The sequence below is a fragment of the Callorhinus ursinus genome, unplaced genomic scaffold (assembly GCF_003265705.2).
Source record: "Callorhinus ursinus isolate GAN/ISIS: 27379988/994484 unplaced genomic scaffold, GSC_fseal_2.0 scaffold125, whole genome shotgun sequence".
In the NCBI taxonomy this organism is placed as follows: Eukaryota; Metazoa; Chordata; class Mammalia; order Carnivora; family Otariidae; genus Callorhinus; species Callorhinus ursinus.
In genome coordinates, this window is record NW_027397187.1 from 367386 (window position 1) to 385973 (window position 18588).

At 54.1% G+C, this 18588-nt stretch overlaps 1 protein-coding gene across 4 annotated transcripts in view; it reads left to right on the forward strand.

Annotated features, from left to right (window-relative positions):
* The window catches only part of PNPLA7 (patatin like domain 7, lysophospholipase), a 60867-nt gene that overhangs the window by 24748 nt on the left and 17531 nt on the right, over nt 1–18588 (forward strand). For all 4 annotated transcript variants that reach the window (XR_012377246.1, XM_025864846.2, XM_073890039.1 and 1 more), the window contains exons 16-22: nt 5012–5089; nt 6572–6777; nt 7755–7886; nt 8665–8788; nt 9299–9412; nt 10343–10412; nt 14134–14283. Coding sequence is in view for 3 of the 4 variants with exons in the window: in XM_025864846.2 (XP_025720631.2) it covers nt 5012–5089; nt 6572–6777; nt 7755–7886; nt 8665–8788; nt 9299–9412; nt 10343–10412; nt 14134–14283 (874 nt within the window). In the remaining variant the exon portion in view is untranslated. The remainder of the gene's footprint in view (nt 1–5011; nt 5090–6571; nt 6778–7754; nt 7887–8664; nt 8789–9298; nt 9413–10342; nt 10413–14133; nt 14284–18588) is intronic.

The following is an 18588-nucleotide window of genomic DNA, read 5'->3' on the forward strand; positions in this document are numbered from 1 at the left end:
AGTGGGAGAGGGAGAAGCAGGCTTCCCGCCGAGCAGGGAGCCCGATGTAGGGCTCGATCCCACGACCCCGGGATCACGACCTGAGCCAAAGGCAGACGCTTAACGACTGAGCCACCCAGGCGCCTTGTCTTCCCCCTTTTGTCTGTATTTCCCATATTCCTGTAAGTCCTTGAACTTGATATACACGTTTTTATCAGAGTTCACATTCTGCTTTTAGTGTCTAATCTGCTAAACCTGTGCGCTGAGTTCTCAAGTTTGGTTATTCCATTTTATAGATCTGGAATGTTTTTTTATCTGTGGCCACTACTGAGCGGTGGCGTGTGATCCTCACAGGTGGGAAAGGCCTCGCACCACAGTCCACCCAGCTGCTAGTTGGCATGTCTCCTCAGCTATATCACAAATGTCTTTTTTCACTACTTACTCAATTTTTGTAACAGACTATATTTTAGAGCCGTTTTAGGTTCACAGCAGAACTGAGAAGAACACAGAGATTTCCCGTATACCTGCTGCCCCCCTCCACCTGCCCAGCACAGCCTTTCCCAGTACTGACGCCCCCGCCCAGTGGTGCGTTTGGTACAGTAGAAGAACCTGCACGGACATGTCATCACCCCCAAAGCCCTTAGCGTTACCTCAGGGCTCTCTCGGTGGTGTGTACTCCGTGGGCGAGTGGGGACAGCCTCACACAGAGTGGTTCGCTGCCCTAAAAACCCCCTGCTGCACCTGTTCATCCCTCCCTCAGCCCCCCACCTTTTTACTGTCTCCACAGTTTTGCCTTTTCCACCATGTTGTTGAATCATACAGTGTGTGGCCTCCTTCACTTAAGGTTCCTCATGTCTTTTCATGGCCTGAGAGGTCATTTCTTTTTAGCGCTGAACAGCATTCTGTTGTCTGGAAGGAACCACGGTTTATCCATTCACTTACATCTTGGTTGTGTCTAGGTTTTGGCAGCTTTAAATAAAGCTACTCTACATGTCCGTGTGGGCCTACATTTTCAACTCATTTGGGTAAATAGGAAGAGGTGCAAGGGCTGTATTTTATGGTAAAAGTAGGTTTAGTTTTGCAAGAAACCGCCAAATTGTTTCCAAACTGGCCGCACCCTGTTGCATGTCCCCCAGCCTTGAGTGACGGTTCCTGCTGCCCCACATCCTCACCAGCATTTGGTGCTGTCAGTATGTTAATGGATTTTGTCCATTCCAGTAGGTGTGCAGTGGTATGTCGTTGTTGTTTAAGTGTGCATTTCCCTGATAGCATATCACGTGGAGCACGCTCTCGTGTGTGTGTGTGTGTGTGTGTGTCTTTGGTGAGGAATCTGTTAAGGTCTTCGCCCATTTGTTAACCAGGTAGTTTGTGTCCTTATTGTTGAGTTTAAAAGTTGTTTGTTTGTTTTGGATAGCAGTCCTTTATCAGATGTGTCTTCTGCAAATATTTTCTTCCATCTGTGGTTTGTCTTTTTATTCTCTTGACAGTGTCTTTTACTGAGCAGAATTTGTTTATTTTAATGAATTCCAGCTTATAAATTTTTTCCTTCATGGACTAGGCCTTTGTTGTAGCCAGTCTGACGATCTTTGTCCTTTAATTGGGGCATTCAGACCATTGATGTTTAAGTGATTATTGATAGAATCGGGTTACTCTTTACCACATTGGTTACAGTTTTCTATTTGTTGCCCTTGTTTTTTGTTACTTTCATCTACCACTCTTTTTCTGCTCTTTCTAATTTTGATTGGGCATTTTATATGATCTGTTTTTTCTCCTTTTTTAGCTGGTTTGTTGTATTCCTTTTTTACTTTTTTTAGTGGTTGTCCTAAATTTGCAAGATACATTTACACCTAACCCTAGTTCACTTTCAAATTACACTGACATGATGAAAAATAATGTGTTTTGGTCTCTGCCCGTGGCTCCTGACAGCTCCCGAGGTGACTCTGGATGGGGCTGGTCACCAGAAAAGACGAAGCCACAGTCAGAAGCTGGGCACTTTCAGCCCTACCCCCATCCTCCAGAGAGGGGAGGGGCTGCAGACTGAATTAGTAATCCATCACGCCTCCGTGGTGATGCCGCCACAGAAATCCCTACACTACGGGGTTCAGAGAGCTTCCGGGTGGGTGAACACACCCACATGGGGAGGGTGGTGCACCCAGAGAGGGCACAGAGGCTCCGTGACCTTCCCCCCCATACCCGGCCCTATGCATCACTTCCACTGGGCTCTTCCTGACTCATGCCCTTTATAACACACCAGTGACAGAGCATACATGTTTCCCAGAGTTCTGCGAACTCGAGGGGTTGTGGGAACCTCCAATTCATAGCCAGTTCCTTGTGCAGCAAGTTGTGTGCACCCTGGGGACCCTCTCCTTGGGGCTGGCGTCTGAAGTGGGGGGAGTCTGGTGGGACCGAGCCCCTAACCTGTGGGGTCAAAACTGAGTTGACTTGCAGGCTGCCCAGCAGGTGTCGCAGAGAGCCGGAGGCATGCCGGGCGTGGGAAAGCCCACCCCGTGGGGTCGGGCGTATTCAGTGCATAGGGAAACGGAGTCTTCCTCTTAAACACTGTACTGCCTTGTAGAGTGTGAGAGCTTGGAACCACGCCACCCGGACCTGCCACCCTTGGGTCACTGCAGCGTGACTGCAGCGTTGCTGCTGTATTGAGGACCAGTTAAGAACAGGGGCGGGGGGGCGCTTCCAGCTGGCTCTTCCCGGGGAGCGTGTGACTCTTTATTTATTTTTTATTTTTTTGATTTATTTTTATTTTTTATTTTTTTAAAGATTTTATTTATTTATTTGAGAGAGAGAACGCACATGAGAGGGGGGAGGGTCAGAGGGAGAAGCAGACTCCCCCCTGAGCAGGGAGCCCGATGCGGGACTGAAGCCCGGGACCCGAGATCGTGACCTGAGCCAAAGGTGGATGCTTAACTGACTAAGCGCCCCAGGCACCTGGAGCATGTGACTCTTAATCTCAGGGTTGTGAGTTCAAACCCCATGCTGGGTGTAAAATGAAAATAAAATCTTGAAAAAAAAACAAACGGGCACGTGGGTTCTCCTGCTGCTCCCTCTGCCTGTGCTCACTCTCTGCCAGATAAATAAATAAAATCTTTTAAAAAAAAAGGAGGACAATGAAAGTGTTGATTTTGCCTTCGCTGGATTCTCCTGGGCTCTTTGTCTGTGGAGATCTGCGGCTCTGACCTCGGTCCCCTCCTCTCTCGAGTCCTTGGAACACCTTTCGGGGCAGGTCTGCTGGCAACAAAGTCTCTGGTTCTCATTTGTTAGACATCTTCATTGCTCCCTCACTTTTAAAGGAAGATTTCACTGGGTACGGGATTCTAGGTTGGTGTGTTTTTTTCTCGACATTTTAAATATTTGCCTTTTTCCTTTTGCTCATGTGCTTTCCAAGAAGTTGATGTCATTCTTATCTTTGTTCTCTGGGTCAGGTGTTTCTCCTCTCTGCTTCTTCCAGGATCTTTATCTTTGATTTCCTGTAGTTTGAAGGTGCTGTACACGCCTGGGTGTGGGTTTTTGGCGTTTATCCTGCTTGGTGTTCTCTGACATTCCTGGGCCATTAATTTGCGGGGGGGGTCCTCCTGGCCTTCCCATCACATGTATGTTACACGTTTATCATTGTCGCACAGTCCTTGGGTATCGTCTTCTTTGTTTATCAGTTTTGTTTGCTTGCTTGCTTTTCAATTTCAGGGTTTCTGTTGCTGTGTCCTCAAGCATCGAGACTCTGCTCAGCGGGTCCAGTCTGCAAACAAGCTCGTCAGAGGGCTCATTTCTGCCACCCTGTCTTTATCTCCAGCTTTTCTCTTTGGTTCTCAGGATTTCCACCTCTGTGTGTTCTTGCATGCTGTCTACTTTATCCTAGAGCCCTTAGCCTATATTAACCACAGTTGTTTAAAATTCTGGTCGGAAAATTCCAGCACCCCTGGCCGGTCTGCGTCTGCTTCTGCCCATGTGTGTTTTGTGCACCTCGTGGCTGTTTCTTGATAGTGGGATACGACGTCCCTGGTCAGAGGAACTGCGGTCTCCCTCCGCTTCCCTAGCGTGGTCCAGGCAGGGAGCAGCTGGGGTTGGGCCCAGTTCTTTCTCAGCCCCACGGCTGCTGCCACAGAAGCCCCGACCTGGGGCCAGATGGAAGGGGAGCGGAGAAGCCAGCCCCAGCCCAGTAGGGGTGTGGAACCTGGGATCCAGTCTGTGGCTCCTGCCTGGCCTCTGAGGGCACAGCAACCTCCCAGGCCTGCTTTCTAGGCCTCTGAGGAAGCAGAGGATGAGCAAGGCCTGCCTCGGTGCACCTGCACCTCCCACTCAGGCTCTCCAGGCTCTGGGCTTGAAGAGGGGGAACGGTGGGAGGTGTCTTCCTCGGGACGTCAGCATACCCTAACTCCATCCACACCCCAGCATTTCATCCATGCTGGATAGTAGCTGCATTACTGCCAACTGACCTTGTAATAACCCCGTGAGCCTTTGAAAACATTCATGGTTTTGAATTGCTGCTTTTAACATTTGTTATATTAAACTTACAATTGATGAGAAAACAAAGAGAAGGCACTGCAGTCAACAGATGTGGAGTGACGTGGCCGTGAGGCGTGGGGAGCGGGACACACCGTGACCCCTGCGCTGGTCTGTCTTCAGCGAGGGCTGTGTGTCAGGATCAATCGGACTTGTGTTTCACCCCGACCTCTTCTTCCTCTGGTCACCGAAGCCCCGAGGGACACCAGCAGGCTAGGCTCTGCTGAAATTGTTTCCCCTGAGGGCAAGCCTGTGGAGAACAGAATGCTCTGGGGGGGGGGTGTCCCAAATGGTCCCTGCCCCCCCCCAACCGCTGAGACCCAAGGGCATTTTTCTCCATTTCCTGTGGGAGCCCGCTTGAGCTCCTGGAGGTAGAGCTCACAAGACCCCGGGGCCCCTGACTGGGTGTCCTGCGCCGACGGCCTCAGTCTGCATGGGTGGCTGTGCAGGGTCCAGCTTGGTGGTGGTCCTCAGCGCATGTCCACGCTCCTTGTGTTGATTCCTGCATTCCTGTTTTTAGGACCCCTCACTCTTGGATGGCCGGGTGACACTTCTCCATGTTCCGGGGGGCACAGTGGTGTCGAGGCAGGGAGACCAGGTGAGCAAAAGGCTGCGGTGGGAGGGAGCGGTCCCCAGGCCTGCCCAGTGCTGTGGCCAGTGCTGGATGGAGCGCTGAGGAGGCAGCCTCCCTGTGGCCCAGCCTGGGCACGCGCTGGACGCGTGATGCAGGGCCTGTCATCCCCATTTCTGTGGTATGCTCTCTTTACCCCAGGCTTGTGGGCCTATCCTCGTGGGGGAGGGTGCGTGTGCACGCTCATGGACACTCGCGCATGTGCATTCGTATAGGAGTCATCACTGATTTCAGAGTCAGGTGCAGAAGAGATGCTTTTGTTTCCTCAATTCTCAGATCCAAATACAGATGAAAAATAGTTTTGTAATGAAATGGACCTAATTTCTGATTCTGAAAGCCACATTCTGCTGGGCAGGCAAAGATAACCTCCACAGCTTCTGCCCTCCTGGGAGCTCGTCTCCCCTGGTGCTGGTGTGGTCTGGGGGTCCTTCTCGGAGCTGCGTTTTCTCTGGCTCCTGCGCTAGCACGGTGGACGGTGTTTTGCCTAGTTTGCTTTTAGAGCAGCTTTGGTGAGACGGGTCTGTCTTGGGAGAGCAGACCGAGCCTGGGCCTCCACTCCTGCCTCATAGGGGTCCAGGTGATGGCAGCTGGCTGTGCAGACTTGGGGGACAGACGTGCCCAGGCAGCAGGAGCCTGTGGGCCCTGGATGGGGAAGGCGAGGCGGTCCAGTCGGGGGGGCAAGGTGGCGTCAGGCCCCCGAGGGGACTGTCTGAGGCTGTCCGAGGGCATCGGTGTCCCTGCCTCTCCCCTCCCCCTCCTTCCCTCGTGTGTGTGCCGTGACCAGGAAAGGGTCTTCCTTTCCCCAGAGGAAGCGGACTGCTGGCTGACTCTCTTATGCCGGTCAGTCTGGGCCACAGGTCAGGAAAGCCCTCATCTACTTGCAGGCCTCAGTCCTCACTACTGCCTTCTGTGGCGCACAGTACCCGGGGCTCCTCGGAGGCTGTGTGGGGGGCACGGGGTGCAGAGCCGGCCTCTGTCTGCCCCTGGCCTCCCAGACCCTGAGGGCCAAGCCTCTGGCCTCGGGCCTCCCAGAGCCCTGCACTGGCCCTTTCCTGCTCGGACCAGAGAGGAGGGGCCCGACTAGAGCAGGGTGAGCAGGTCTGGAGAGAGGCCAGGTGATGGACACAGGTGAGTTGAGGTGGGCATCGGAATCTCTCACAGGCACACCTGGCAGACGTGTGGTGTGTGTGGGGTCGGGGAGACTCAGCGGGGCTGCGTGGAGACAGAAGGGAGCACCTGGGCGGCACAGACCCGCTGACGTGCGGGCGACCTGCTGACGTGTGGGCGGGGTATGCGTCCATGGCTAGCCTCTCTGCCACAAGAGAATCAAACGATAAAACCGTGGATGCTGCTGACACGTTTCCTGGGAGAGCCTGGGCCCAGGAACAGTGACATGAGACAGCGCGGGCAGCCCCCGTGGTCTCCGGCCCACACCCCTTGTTTGGTCAGGACGTGAACATCCTCTTCGTGGTCTCGGGGCTGCTGCACGTGTACCAGCGGAAGGTCGACAGTGAGGGGGACACCTGCCTGTTCGTGGTGCGCCCCGGGGAAGTGGTGGGGCAGCTGGCCGTGCTCACGGGGGAGCCCCTCATCTTCACCATCAAGGCCAACAGGGACTGCAGCTTCCTCTCCATCTCCAAGGCACACTTCTATGAGTGAGTCCCTGCTGGGCCCCGACCTGCCCTGTAGACGTCGTCTGACTGGTGTCCTGAGCAATCTCATCCAGTCCTGGGTCTTTGTGTACCAAATTCACGTCTCCCCCCAGACTTCCCCCCTGAGTGCAGGCTTGTGCGTCGGCCTGCTGTCCTGACATCCCCCGGGGGGCCTCAGGGGCTTCCTTAATCTGTTGTTCAAAGCTGAACCGTAGATTTCCCCCCACTTTGCTTCTGCTCCCGCTTTTGTCTGCTCTGTGACTGGTGACTCTTACCTGCCCATCGCTTGGGCCGAGTCCTGGAGGGGCCCCAGTCCGGCTTGCAGCCCCTGAGCTGACCATGCCCCTGCTGCTGCCTTCCAGAAGCCTCCACACCCTAGGAGACGCCCTGTTTCTGCCCTCACCCCCAGCAGCCTGTTCACACACAGCGACCAGGGTACCAGGTCCATTGTGTTCCTGCTGGCCAGAGCCTGCCAGGGACTCCTCCATTGTGTCCAGGATCCACCCACTGCCTTTCCCGGCTCGAGGCCCCATGTGGTTGCTGCCCTCCGACCTCTCAGCCTCACCCTGTCTTGTGCCCCCTGCGGCCACTCTCTCCACCCACCCTGGACTTCAGGGCACATTGTGGGGGGCAGGGACTTTGCATCGCACTCCCAGGGCCGAGACCCCATGTGAGGCCTGTGCTCTGAGCACATCTGTGAGGTAGATGGCAGTGGGCAGGGGGCTCCGTGGGCTTTCCCAGGGCTGCTGGGCGCTCGGTGTACATGGGCCATGATGGAGCAGGTGGCCGAGTGGGCACCGAGCTCTGTCCTAGCCCTGGGCCTGTGTCTCTGTCACCTGCTACGTGGCATCACCGTTTGATAAATGGGGGTGTGGGTCCTGCCAACTCTCAAGTGCTGTGGCCTGGAGGGAAGGGCTGGCCCTGGTGGGGTCGGCTGTAGGCCGTGGTGGGGCAGGCGTGACTCTGGGCTGGCTTGGCAGAATCATGCGGAAGCAGCCGACTGTGGTCCTGGGTGTCGCACACACCGTGGTGAAGCGGGTGTCGTCCTTCGTGCGGCAGATCGACTTCGCGCTGGACTGGATGGAGGTGGAGGCCGGGCGCGCGGTGTACAGGTGGGGCCCACGGGGGTGCAGGTCTCTGCCCTCCGCACTGTCTCCACTGGGAAGACGGTGCCGCTGACAGATGCGGCTCTGCCCCCCGAGGTCACCACACCCGTGTGCGTGCACACACACTCAGACACACACGCTTTCTCATGGGCATCTTTCCACGTCATCCGCTGCAAATCCACACTATCCTTTGAGATGGCCCAGCAGAGGTGACGTTAAAATGGCATTGAAGGTGCTCATGTGCTGAATGTGCCCCTGGGGTGTCGTCTGGGCACCCTAGCTCCGTGTCACACAGATGCGGTTACAGCTGTCGATCTTCATGGTACTGAAAATTAAAACTAAGGACGTTTTAAATATGTAATCATTTATTTAAAAATCATAATAAGCCATTTATATATTAGCATATGTATTTTTATTTATTTTAAAACTTTATTTTTTTAAAAGATTTTGTTTGAGAGAGAGTGTGCGTGTCTGCGAGCGCATGAGCAGAAGCAGGGGGGCGGGGCAGAGGCAGAGGGAGAAGCAGACTCCCCTGAGCAGGGAGCCCAACGATCGAACCGGGGCTCGATCCCAGGACCCCGGGATCCTGACCTGAGCCGGAGGCAGACGTTTAACTGAGCCACCCAGGGGCCCCTGGCGTATATATTTCTTAATGGAAAGTAACTGTATTTTCCAAAACAAAAAAAAAATACAGTGAGAAGATTGCATTTTTTTTCCCCCACCTCAAATGGGGGAGGGCTTCCTGGCCTTGCCCCTCCGCACCCAACAGCCTCTGTCCGCGCAGGCAGGGGGACAAGTCAGACTGCACCTACATCGTCCTCAGTGGCCGGCTACGCTCAGTGATCCGGAAGGACGACGGCAAAAAGCGACTGGCGGGGGAGTATGGCCGCGGAGACCTGATTGGCGTGGTAGGGCCGGGCTCCCTCCTCACCGTGCTCTGCCCCAGGGTGGCTACTGGCCCGTGGAAGTGGCCTGAGGAGGGCTCCTACCCGCCTAGTCTGGGGCACACCTTTCCTGGGGGGCTGACTTTCGTGGCACAGTCACTTCTGAAAGTCTCCAGGGAGAGCGGCTGGCTGCGTCTCCCTGGGGGGGGACCCTGGAGCAGCCCCTTCACCCCTACCAGGAAAACATGCCCCAAGGTGGTTCCTCTGAGACTTACGTAGGACGAGGCCCCGGCTAGGCTGGTGTCTTCTTGGTGCCTGACCCCAGGTCCCAGTGCTGCCGGCAGCACGCCCTCTGGCAAGCCCTCACTGATGCTCCTCCAACAGCACAGGCATGGCTGGATTAGCGCCTTTCTTTCCTGTTGCCCCATACACCATGTTCCAGAAGGGCGGCCATGTGCTCTGCCTTCTGGTTGGGTCTGTAGGGCTGGAGGGCGTGAGCAGTATGGCTGTGCTTCCCCAGCCTCTCTTCTTCAGGTGGAGACGCTCACCCACCAGGCCAGGGCGACGACAGTGCATGCCGTTCGGGACTCCGAGCTGGCCAAGCTTCCGACAGGAGCCCTGACATCCATCAAGCGCAGGTACCCACAGGTAAGCGCTCCTGTTGCGGGCTGCCTTCAGGAAGCGGGACATCCAGACCGTGAACTCAGGATTATCAGGCACCGGCCTGCATCCTTCTGAGTACCGGAGTGAGGTGCAGATTGGAGTGACCTGGAGCAGGCAGATTGCACGTTTTAAAGGAAGTGTCTGTGTGGACCAGCACTTGGGGATAAGGGCCTTGGGACAGGTGACTTGGGCACTGCCAGGAGGCAGGAGGGGGTCGCGGGGACCCAGCGAGTGAAGCCTGCCTGGCCCATTCCACAAGACGAGCGATGCCCCACGTGGTGTTTAAAACCAGTGAGGAGGGGCGCCTGGGTGGCTCAGTTGTTAAGCATCTGCCTTCAGCTCGGGTCATGGTCCCGGGGTCCTGGAATCGAGCCCCGCATCGGGCTCCCTGCTCCGCGGGAAGCCTGCTTCTCCCTCTTCCTCTGCTGTTCCCCCTGCTTGTGCTCTCTCGCTATCTCAAATAAATACATAAAAATCATAAATAAATAAATAATAAAACCAGCGAGGAGTCTCAGGACAGGCAGGGGCAAGTACAGGGATGTGTGGTTCCCACAGTACAGGGCTTTCTTGCTCTGCATCTTGGGAAAGGGGAACTCGGAATTTGGATAAGGCAGTTTGGTAGGGTGGTCGTGGCTTCCCTTGGTGCTTCCCTGCCCTGGAAGTAAAAAGAGACCCTGGCTCAGGTGCCAGGTCACAGGACATGTGCCCCTCACACCTGCTGGCCCCTGGCGGGCTCTCTGTGGGGCAGCCCCTCATCCCATAGAGTTGGGGCCCCCCTCCCGGTGACCAGCCTGCCACCACCCCACTGCCCTCAGCCCAGAGGGGTTTACAGACATGGTGGTTTCGAAAATGTGGATCCAGGGTGCTTCTCTTCTTGGTTTAAATGTGTGGCCTCCTTTCTTTCTCTGCCCCCAGGTTGTGACGCGGCTGATTCATCTCTTGGGTGAGAAGATTTTGGGCAGCCTCCAGCAGGGAACTGCAACAGGTGTGTCCTGGGGAGCCCCGCCCTCCCGCCTCAGGGGCCCCACCTGCCCCATGGCTGCTACAGGCCTGGGCGTGGGCAGTGCGGGAGGGAAGCCCTGGTCCGCCGTGGAGCGCGGATTTAAACCTGGCACTGGGGGGTACTGGTGGGAGGCCGTTGTCTGACCCGAGCTGAACAGGTGATTCTCCAGTGCTGGGCCTTTCCCTGTCAGCTTATGTGTTCTAATTCTGCAAAAGTGCTCTGTGAAATACTTGCTGGCCCCCTGTCCTGGTCAGCAGCGGCGGGAACCGCCTGCACCTGCCTTGGCCTGCTGTGCCCTCTGCCGGAACCCCTTCAGCAGAGCCCCACACCCACCTGGCCACGCCAAGCCCTGCACCCCTCAGTTTCCCTTTTCTACTTCATTTCAATCCGCTGGCTCATCCCGCCGCTCCCTCGTCCTCCTGTATAGTCTGTGCCCCATGCCAGTTCGCGAGCTGTGGGAGGGCGGCCCTGTGTCTCCTGGCAGTGAGCTGGGCACTGGGGTGGCCGGTGTGCCCCATGGAGCAGCAAAGCGTGCCGGTACCACCCGAATCCGGTGCAGCTCATCTCGATGACTACATCTGCAAAGACCTGTTTCCAAACGAGGCCACGCCCTGAGGTCCGGGGCGGACGTGGGAAGCACGGCCCAGCACGTGGTGTTACTGGTTATGTTCGAAGCGGGTTTCTTGTGGAAGGCGCAGTTGGGTTGCGTTTTTGTCATCCTACCTGACAACTTGTATGTTTTTTAAGATTTTATATATTTGAGAGAGAGAGAGAGCACGAGCTGGGGGGCAGAGGGAGGAGAAGCAGGCTCCCCGCTGACCAGTCCCAGCACCCCAGGATCACGGCCTGAGCCGAAGGTGGATGCTTCGCCGCCTGAGCTCCCCAGGCGCCCCCACCTGACCCCTTGTGTAGTTTGTGTGCAGACCGTCTGTGTGGAGCAGCTCCTCCTGGGCTGGGACTGGTGCCTGTCCTCCCCTCACGTTCTTTCTCCAGTTCCTCTGCCCACCCTCTCTGGAGTTCCTTCAGCCTTTTTGAGTATTCTGCTCGTATTTCTCACTCGAGGTTCCAGTGTGCGTCTTCGCAGGGAGCTTTCCGTAGCTGCTGTGGGATCGCAGCTCCCGTTCCTCACGGCCCCATCACTCTGAGTGGCCCCCGCAGCTGTGCTCAGTGAGCCCCTCACGCAGCACGGGGACGTCTGCATTCAGCCAGCAAACCTGCTGTGGAAGCGCGAGCGGAGAATCATTTAGAATACCTACGCTCTGCCACTCTTCACCCCGGCGGCCCTGCTGGCTACATATTCTCTGAGTTCCCTTCATCTGAGGCTGTCTGTTTTACTTCATCCCCAAGACTTGTTCGCGGATGCGCCGCTGCACCAGGGGGCCCTTCGCCGCGGCACCGGGGGAACACGCTGCCACCGGCCTCCACGGCTTCTGATGAGAGGCCCACACATGGCTGTTCCCAAGTCCGTTTCCCATGCTTTGTCTCTGGCTGCGTTCAATACTTTGTCTTTGTCCTTAGTTTTATAGAGACTAAATGCTCATTTTCTTGAATCTATAGATTTATGTCTTTTACCAAACTTGGGAAGTTTTCAGCCCTTATTTCTTCAAATATTCTTTCAGCTCTGTCCTCTTTAGCCTCTTCCAGAAATCCAGTGACACGGATGCCAGGCCCGTTACTGTCTCCGAGGTCTTTGGGGCACAGCTGGTTTTTTCCTTCCTCCAGTGTTCAGAGGGAATAGTTTCTTGTGGTGGGTCTTCAGGGTCGTTGGCTCTGGTCCCTGTCTTCACTGGTAGTTGTGCAGGTGTCTTACTGGCCACGATCACTGCCTCACCGTCCTTGTCAAGTAGTTCCAGATTCTGTGACCTGTTGTCATTTTTCTGCTGTTGTTCTAGGTGAGATTTTATTGGCTTTTGGTATAGCTGGTAATTTTGGATTATATCCTGTATTTCAGGCATGATGTCATGAGACTCGGGTTCTCTTTTAAATCTCCTGTTTTAACAGACTGTCGGGGTGCTCATATTCACAGAGCATGTCCTGGCCCTGACTGTGTTTGAACGTTAGTTTAGTTCTCGAGGCCTTTGCGATACTACTCTGGTCTGCCCTACTGTGCACTCCCCAGAGCCGGTGTGGAGGCCGGCTGGTGTCACGCGTGGGCCACGCGGCGGTGAGCCCAGGGCTTCGTGCTAGGTTTCAAGAATTCCTTCTCCATCCCTCTTTTCTCTGTGATTTCCCTGCTCTGGTGCAGGGTGTGGAGAGTTGGGGGGGCTCTGCCCCACTGTGTCTGCAGCCCCAGGCAAGTGCTTGCTTAGTGCTGGGTGCCCTGGGAAAGATCCCTGGAGGCAGCACCTGGCTGGGAGGGGGATGGAGCCTGCCTGAGCTGGGGGGGCTGGTGGTGGTGGAGGCCACAGCCCATCCGCCCTCCTCTGTGCACCCTTCTGAGCAATTGTCAGCAGCCATTAGGTGCCGCGTGCCTGCCCTATCTCCCTCCTAGCCAGAACCAGGACCTCCCAGTGCCTCTGGTGAGGGCGAAGAGAGAGCCATGCAAAGCTAGCAAGAGAGTTCCCTTTGGTTCTGCCTCAGACGGAGGGTTCTGGCGTCAGAGGTCGCTAGAAAAGACAGAAAGGAGGGGGCTTCCCAGAGGAGAAGCTGCAGGAAAACTGCTGCAAAGAGGCCCCTCTGCCGCCCAGTGTGCACCCAGTGACCAGCTCATGGCCTTTTCTTTCCCTGCCCCGGACCAGCTCTGAGCTGCCTCCTCTCTCTGCTGTCCTGCGTCCCCTCTGGTTTCTGGGTCAGGCCATGCAGGGACACAGCTGGGACTCAAAACTGCCGTTCCTCACCCAGGGTGAGATGAGCGGACTCAGAAATGGATGCTGTCTTGGAGGAGCTGGGCCCCTCCGGTGTGGCCAGTGCATGTGCATGGCTGTGCACTGCAGAGGTCGGGGGGGTCTGCGTGGGAGTCAGGGGGTTGGCAGCCGGCTGGCTGGGCCAGGCGAGCAGCATGGAGCAGGCCAGGGCAGCAGGCAGTCGGGGAGCCGGGAAGAGAGCCCTTGGCGTGTGCAGGTTGCAGGAGACCAGAGTCTGCCTGGGATGTGGCCAACAGGAGAGTGAGGCTGCCCCCCCCCCACCTCTTCCATGAAAATAGGAGGTGCTCCTGGCCAAGAAATGACCATTGTTGTAAATAAAGTCTCAGGGACCCTCTAACCAACAACTCGGTGGGTCGGCAGGCCTGCTGCCTCCTTCTCTGCTGCCGTGGGGGCCCCAGGGAGGCACTGAGTTTCCTGGGCCTCACAGCCGGTCTCAGGGACAGGAGGCTCTCACTGCACTGGCTTGTTGCTCAAAGGTTCAGGCTGCTGCCCCCCACGGGTTGCTCTCACTGTTTCTACAGTGCGTAGTGGAAACACCGCAGGATGCGGGCCTGAAGTCTGAGGTTTCTCTGGGTCTCAGGGTCTTTTCTGTATGCTGTGCCTCTCATCAGTGAGGCCTGAGTCCTGGAGTGTGTGAACTGCAAGGTGCTCACAGTATGGGAAAGGCAGGGTGGTCCGGTGGGTGGGCACGAGACGCTTTGGTTATGGAGGCCTGGAGCAAGCCCTGGGGCCCCTTCCTCTCTCCCAGGCCCTTGTGTCCTGGTGCCCTCGAGAAACAATTAGAGACTGTCAGCCGCGGCCCAGCCTCTTAGGCCAACGCAGGACCCTGTGCTCCGCAGGTCACCAGTTTGGGCTGCACACTGTGGGCAGCAAGTGGGACTCGGGGAACCCCGCCGGCAACCTCTCCACGGTGGCTGCCATGCCTGTGTCCGAGGATGTGCCCCTCACCGCCTTTGCCCTGGAGCTCAAGCACGCCCTCAGTGCCATCGGTAAGTCCTGCCCAGGGCCACCAGGGTCCTCTGGAGCCCTCCTCCGCTTGCCCGTGGTCCTTCTGCAAGTGCGGTTAGGGTCGCCTTCACAGCTAAGCCTTATGGATGCTGGGAGAGGGCTGCTGGGGGCAGGAGAGTGTCTGCCCGGCGTCCTGACAGTCTTGGTGGCAAACACGGTCTTGTGGGGGCCTGGCTGGGCCTCCCTGCACCTGTGGCTCAGGGAGCCTTCTACCCGGGGGGACGCTGCAGTGGCTGCAGGAGCTGACTGACCGTGTGGAAAATGCCCTCAGTCGGGGTCAGGGAGCTTGGGTAGTATTTTCAAATTCCTGACAGCCGTTAAACGTTGGAATTCGAGAACAAGGAATAGAAATTCCTGAGCTCTTAGGAATTGCCAAAATCATCAAGTGTTCTGTATTCCTTTTTTTTTTTTAGGTTTTGTTTATTTGAGAGTGGGGGCGGGGGTGAGGGCGGAGGGGGAGAATCATGAGCAGACGGCACGCTGACTGTGGAGCCCGGCGCAGGGCTCGGTCTCACGGCCCTGAGGTCACGCCCTGAGCTGAAACCAGGGGTCAGACGCTCAACCACCCGCGCCGTCCACAAGCCCCGAAGTGTTCTCTATTCTTAATACTTTATTTATAAGTTTTTAGATAACTGTGAGTGACGATAATAATAGTGGATCAACTTTCTGTGATGTAGTTGTACTGAAAATGTCAGGGGTTGTATTTTTAAAGATGGCATAATAATAAATACAGTGAGTGTTCCATTACTGTCCTGAAACGGGGTCTGTGAGGAGAGTGTATATTTTAATACTCTGCCTGATGTAGACATTTGACAATAGAAAGCATTAGATAAATACCAAATAAAAATGATTTATAAAATTGGAAGATACTACTCTGGTCCTTAAAACTTAATCTCAAAACAAAATTCTAGGGGGAAGGGGGATGGGTGAGCCCGGTGATGGGTATTAAAGAGGGCACGTTCTGCATGGAGCACTGGGTGTTACACGCAGACAATGAATCATGGATCAGAAACTAATGATGTAATGTATGGTGACTAACATGACATAATAATAATAAATAAAATAAAAAACGAAACAAAACTCTAAAACACAGAAGGCACTCACTGTAACAGACACCCCCGCTGTGGGGATCCTGTTCATCTCCTGTTGGCGTCGCTCACACTGTCCAGGGCACACACAGCATCTCCAAGTCCTACAGCAGAGATGTGCTGCTTTCATAGAAGCTTACTCTGTTTTTTAAAAAAACTTTATTTTGTAATAATTACAGATTCACAGGAAATTGCAAAAACAGTAAAGAGAGGATCATGTACCCTTCCCCCGGGTGACATAACGATAGGACCCTGTCAAGGTCAGGAAGGCCGTTGGTGTGGTCTGAGGGCCTGCAGACGTCACCTGGGTCGATGTGCGCTCTGCGGCACCCTGACTCCCGGGTGGGTTCCTGCCACCGCCACCAGGTGCAGGCCCCCGCCCCTGCAGCTCCTAACTCGGAGCCTGTTCTGAGAATGCCCTAAAAATGGAATCATGCACAGATGACCTCTGGACACAGGCGTTGTTGGCTCAGACGATGCCCTTTCACTGTGGAGCAGTGAAGCTCTGTGACTTTTTGTGTAAAGGCTTTTGTGTGCGCCTAAGTTTTCCTTTGTCTGGATGGACATCTAGGCATGCGGTGAGTGTGGTCAGTGTATGTGCAGTCCTTCTAGAGGGCTGCACCCCTGCGTGCTCCCGCCGCAGCCCCACCGCTGCTTGTCCTCGCCGGCCTTCAGAGCTGTTACTGGTGTTTATTTCTGCTGTTATTGTTTTTTAGCAGGCTCCACACCCAGTGTGTCACCCAGTGTGGGGCTTGAACTCACGGCCCTGAGCTCGTGACCTGAGCCAAGATCAAGAGTCGGGCGTTCAACCGACTGCACCACCCGGGCGCCCCGTTTCTGCTGCTCTGATGGGCGGGCAGTGAGGGCAGCTCGTGGCTCCATCTTGGTTTCCCTGATGGTTCACGATGCCGAATGTCTCTCCCTGTACTTTTTTACCATCTGCGCATCCTCTCTGGCGAAATATCTGTTCATGACGTCCTGGCTTTTGCTCTTTTTCTGATTGAGTTTTTTGTTTTCTTACTGTTGAGGTTTGAGAATTCCTCCAACCCTCCAGACATGGGCTCTTGGCTGGGCTGGGGGTGCAGCCGCCCCTCTGATGCCCCGTCCACTTTCACAGGCAGAACTCTGAATTGTGGTGAAGTCCACTCTATCCGTTTTTTTCCTTTCATGGAACATGCTTTCAGTAGCATTTCTAAAACCTCTGCACCTAGCCCTAGGGCCTAGGTTTTCTTCTATGTTTTTTCAAAAGGCCTAAAGTTTTACTTTTTTTTTTTAAGATTGATTCATTTATTTGAGGGAGAGGACATGCGTGTGTGTGGCACGTGGGGAGGGACAAAGAGCGAGCGAGAGGACCTCCGTCAGGCTCCACGCCCAGCGTGGCTTGATCTCACAACCCTGAGATCATGACCTGAGCAGAAACCAAGAGTCGGACACTTGACCGACTGAGCCCTCCAGGCGCCCCCTGAGGTTCCAGTCTACATTTAATGATCTGTTTGGGGGCTAATTTTTGTCAAAGGTGTGAAGTTTAATAGAGGTTTATTTTCTTGCTTATGGATATTCAGTTTTCCTGCTATCGTTTATTGAGAAACGACCCCCCCCCCCCACTGAATGATCTTGGCACCCTGCCGAGAACCATTTTATATGGGTGAGGGTTCGTTTCTGGGCCCTTCTCTCCCACGGTCTGTACGTCTGTCTTCATGTCAGCACCGCGCCGTGTTGACTGCTGTAGTAGGTTTGGAAGTCAGGAAGCGTGAGGCCTCCAGCTCTGTTCTTCTGCCAGATAGCTTTGCTCTTCAGGGTCCCTGAGATCCGTGGGAATTTCAGGATTGGTTTTTCTCTATCTGTAAAAAATGGCATTGGGATTTTGACAGGGATTGCACTGACCCTGTGGTTCGCCCTGGGTGTCCAGGCACTTCAACAATGTTCAGTCTTCCAACCCATGCACACGGGATGCGTTTCCACATACTTACGTCTTCTTTCATCTCTTTCAGCAATGTTTTGTGGTTTTCGGTGTACTTGGTTAAGTTTACTCCTTATACTTTGCTCTTTTTGATGCTATTATAAATTATTTTTCTTAAACCCCCTTTTTTTTTCTGATGGTTTATGGTCATTGTATAGGAACACAGCTGACTTCTGTGTTATTTTTATATCTTGCAACTTAATTTATTAGTTATGGGTTTTTTGGGGTTCTCTACATATAAGATCATGTTGTCTGCAAGCAGAGATGTTACTTTTTCCTTTCCAGTTTTGATGCCTTTTATAGCTTTTCTTTTTTCTTTCTCTCTTTCTTTTTTTTCTGCCTAAGTGCTCTGGCTGGGACTTCCAGCACACTGTCGAATACAAGTGGTAAGGGCGGCCGTCCTCTCCTTGTTCCTGATCCTAGGGGAGAACTCTCAGTCTCGTACCACTGAGTGTGATGTCCGCTCAGGTTTTTATGTGTGGCCTTTCATATACTGAGGAAGTTTCTTCCCATTAATAGTTGTGTTTTGGTTTTTTTTAAGATTTTATTTTTAAGTAATCGCTACACCCCACATAGGGCTTGAACTCACAACCCTGAGATCAAGAGTCGTGTGCTCCGCTGACTGAGCCAGCCGGGTGCCTCCTTTTTATTTCTGTAAGATCAATAATGTCCCACTATCATTTCTGATTTTAATAATTTGAGTCTTATCTCTTTTCTTCTTTATTCATCTAGCTTAAGGTTTGTCAGTTTTGTTGATTCTTTCAAAGACCCAACTTTTGGTTTCATTGGTTTTCTCTGTTGTTTTTCTGTTCTCCATTTTATTTATCTCTGTTCTAATCTCGATTATTTCCTTTCTTCTGTTTGTTCTGGGTTTAGTTGCTGTTCTTTTCCTAGTTACCCAAGGTATAAAGTTAGGTTCTTCATAAAAAAACTTAAAGTCTTAGCAAACTGAAGACATGGAAGAACCTTGAATGCATGTTACTAACTGAGAGAAGCCGATCTGAGAAGGCTGCACGCTGTGTGATTCCAACTCTCTGGAAAAGGCAAAACTGTGGACACGGTAAAGAGATCAGTGGTTTCCAGGGGTCGGGGGGTGGAGGCATGAAAAGGGAGCGCATGGAGGAAGATTTTTAGGGCAGTGAAAATACTCGGTGTGATAGCACAGTGGTGGATGTGTGTCATTCCGCGTTTGTCCAAACCCATACAGTGTACAACATAAAGAACCCTGATAAGCACGC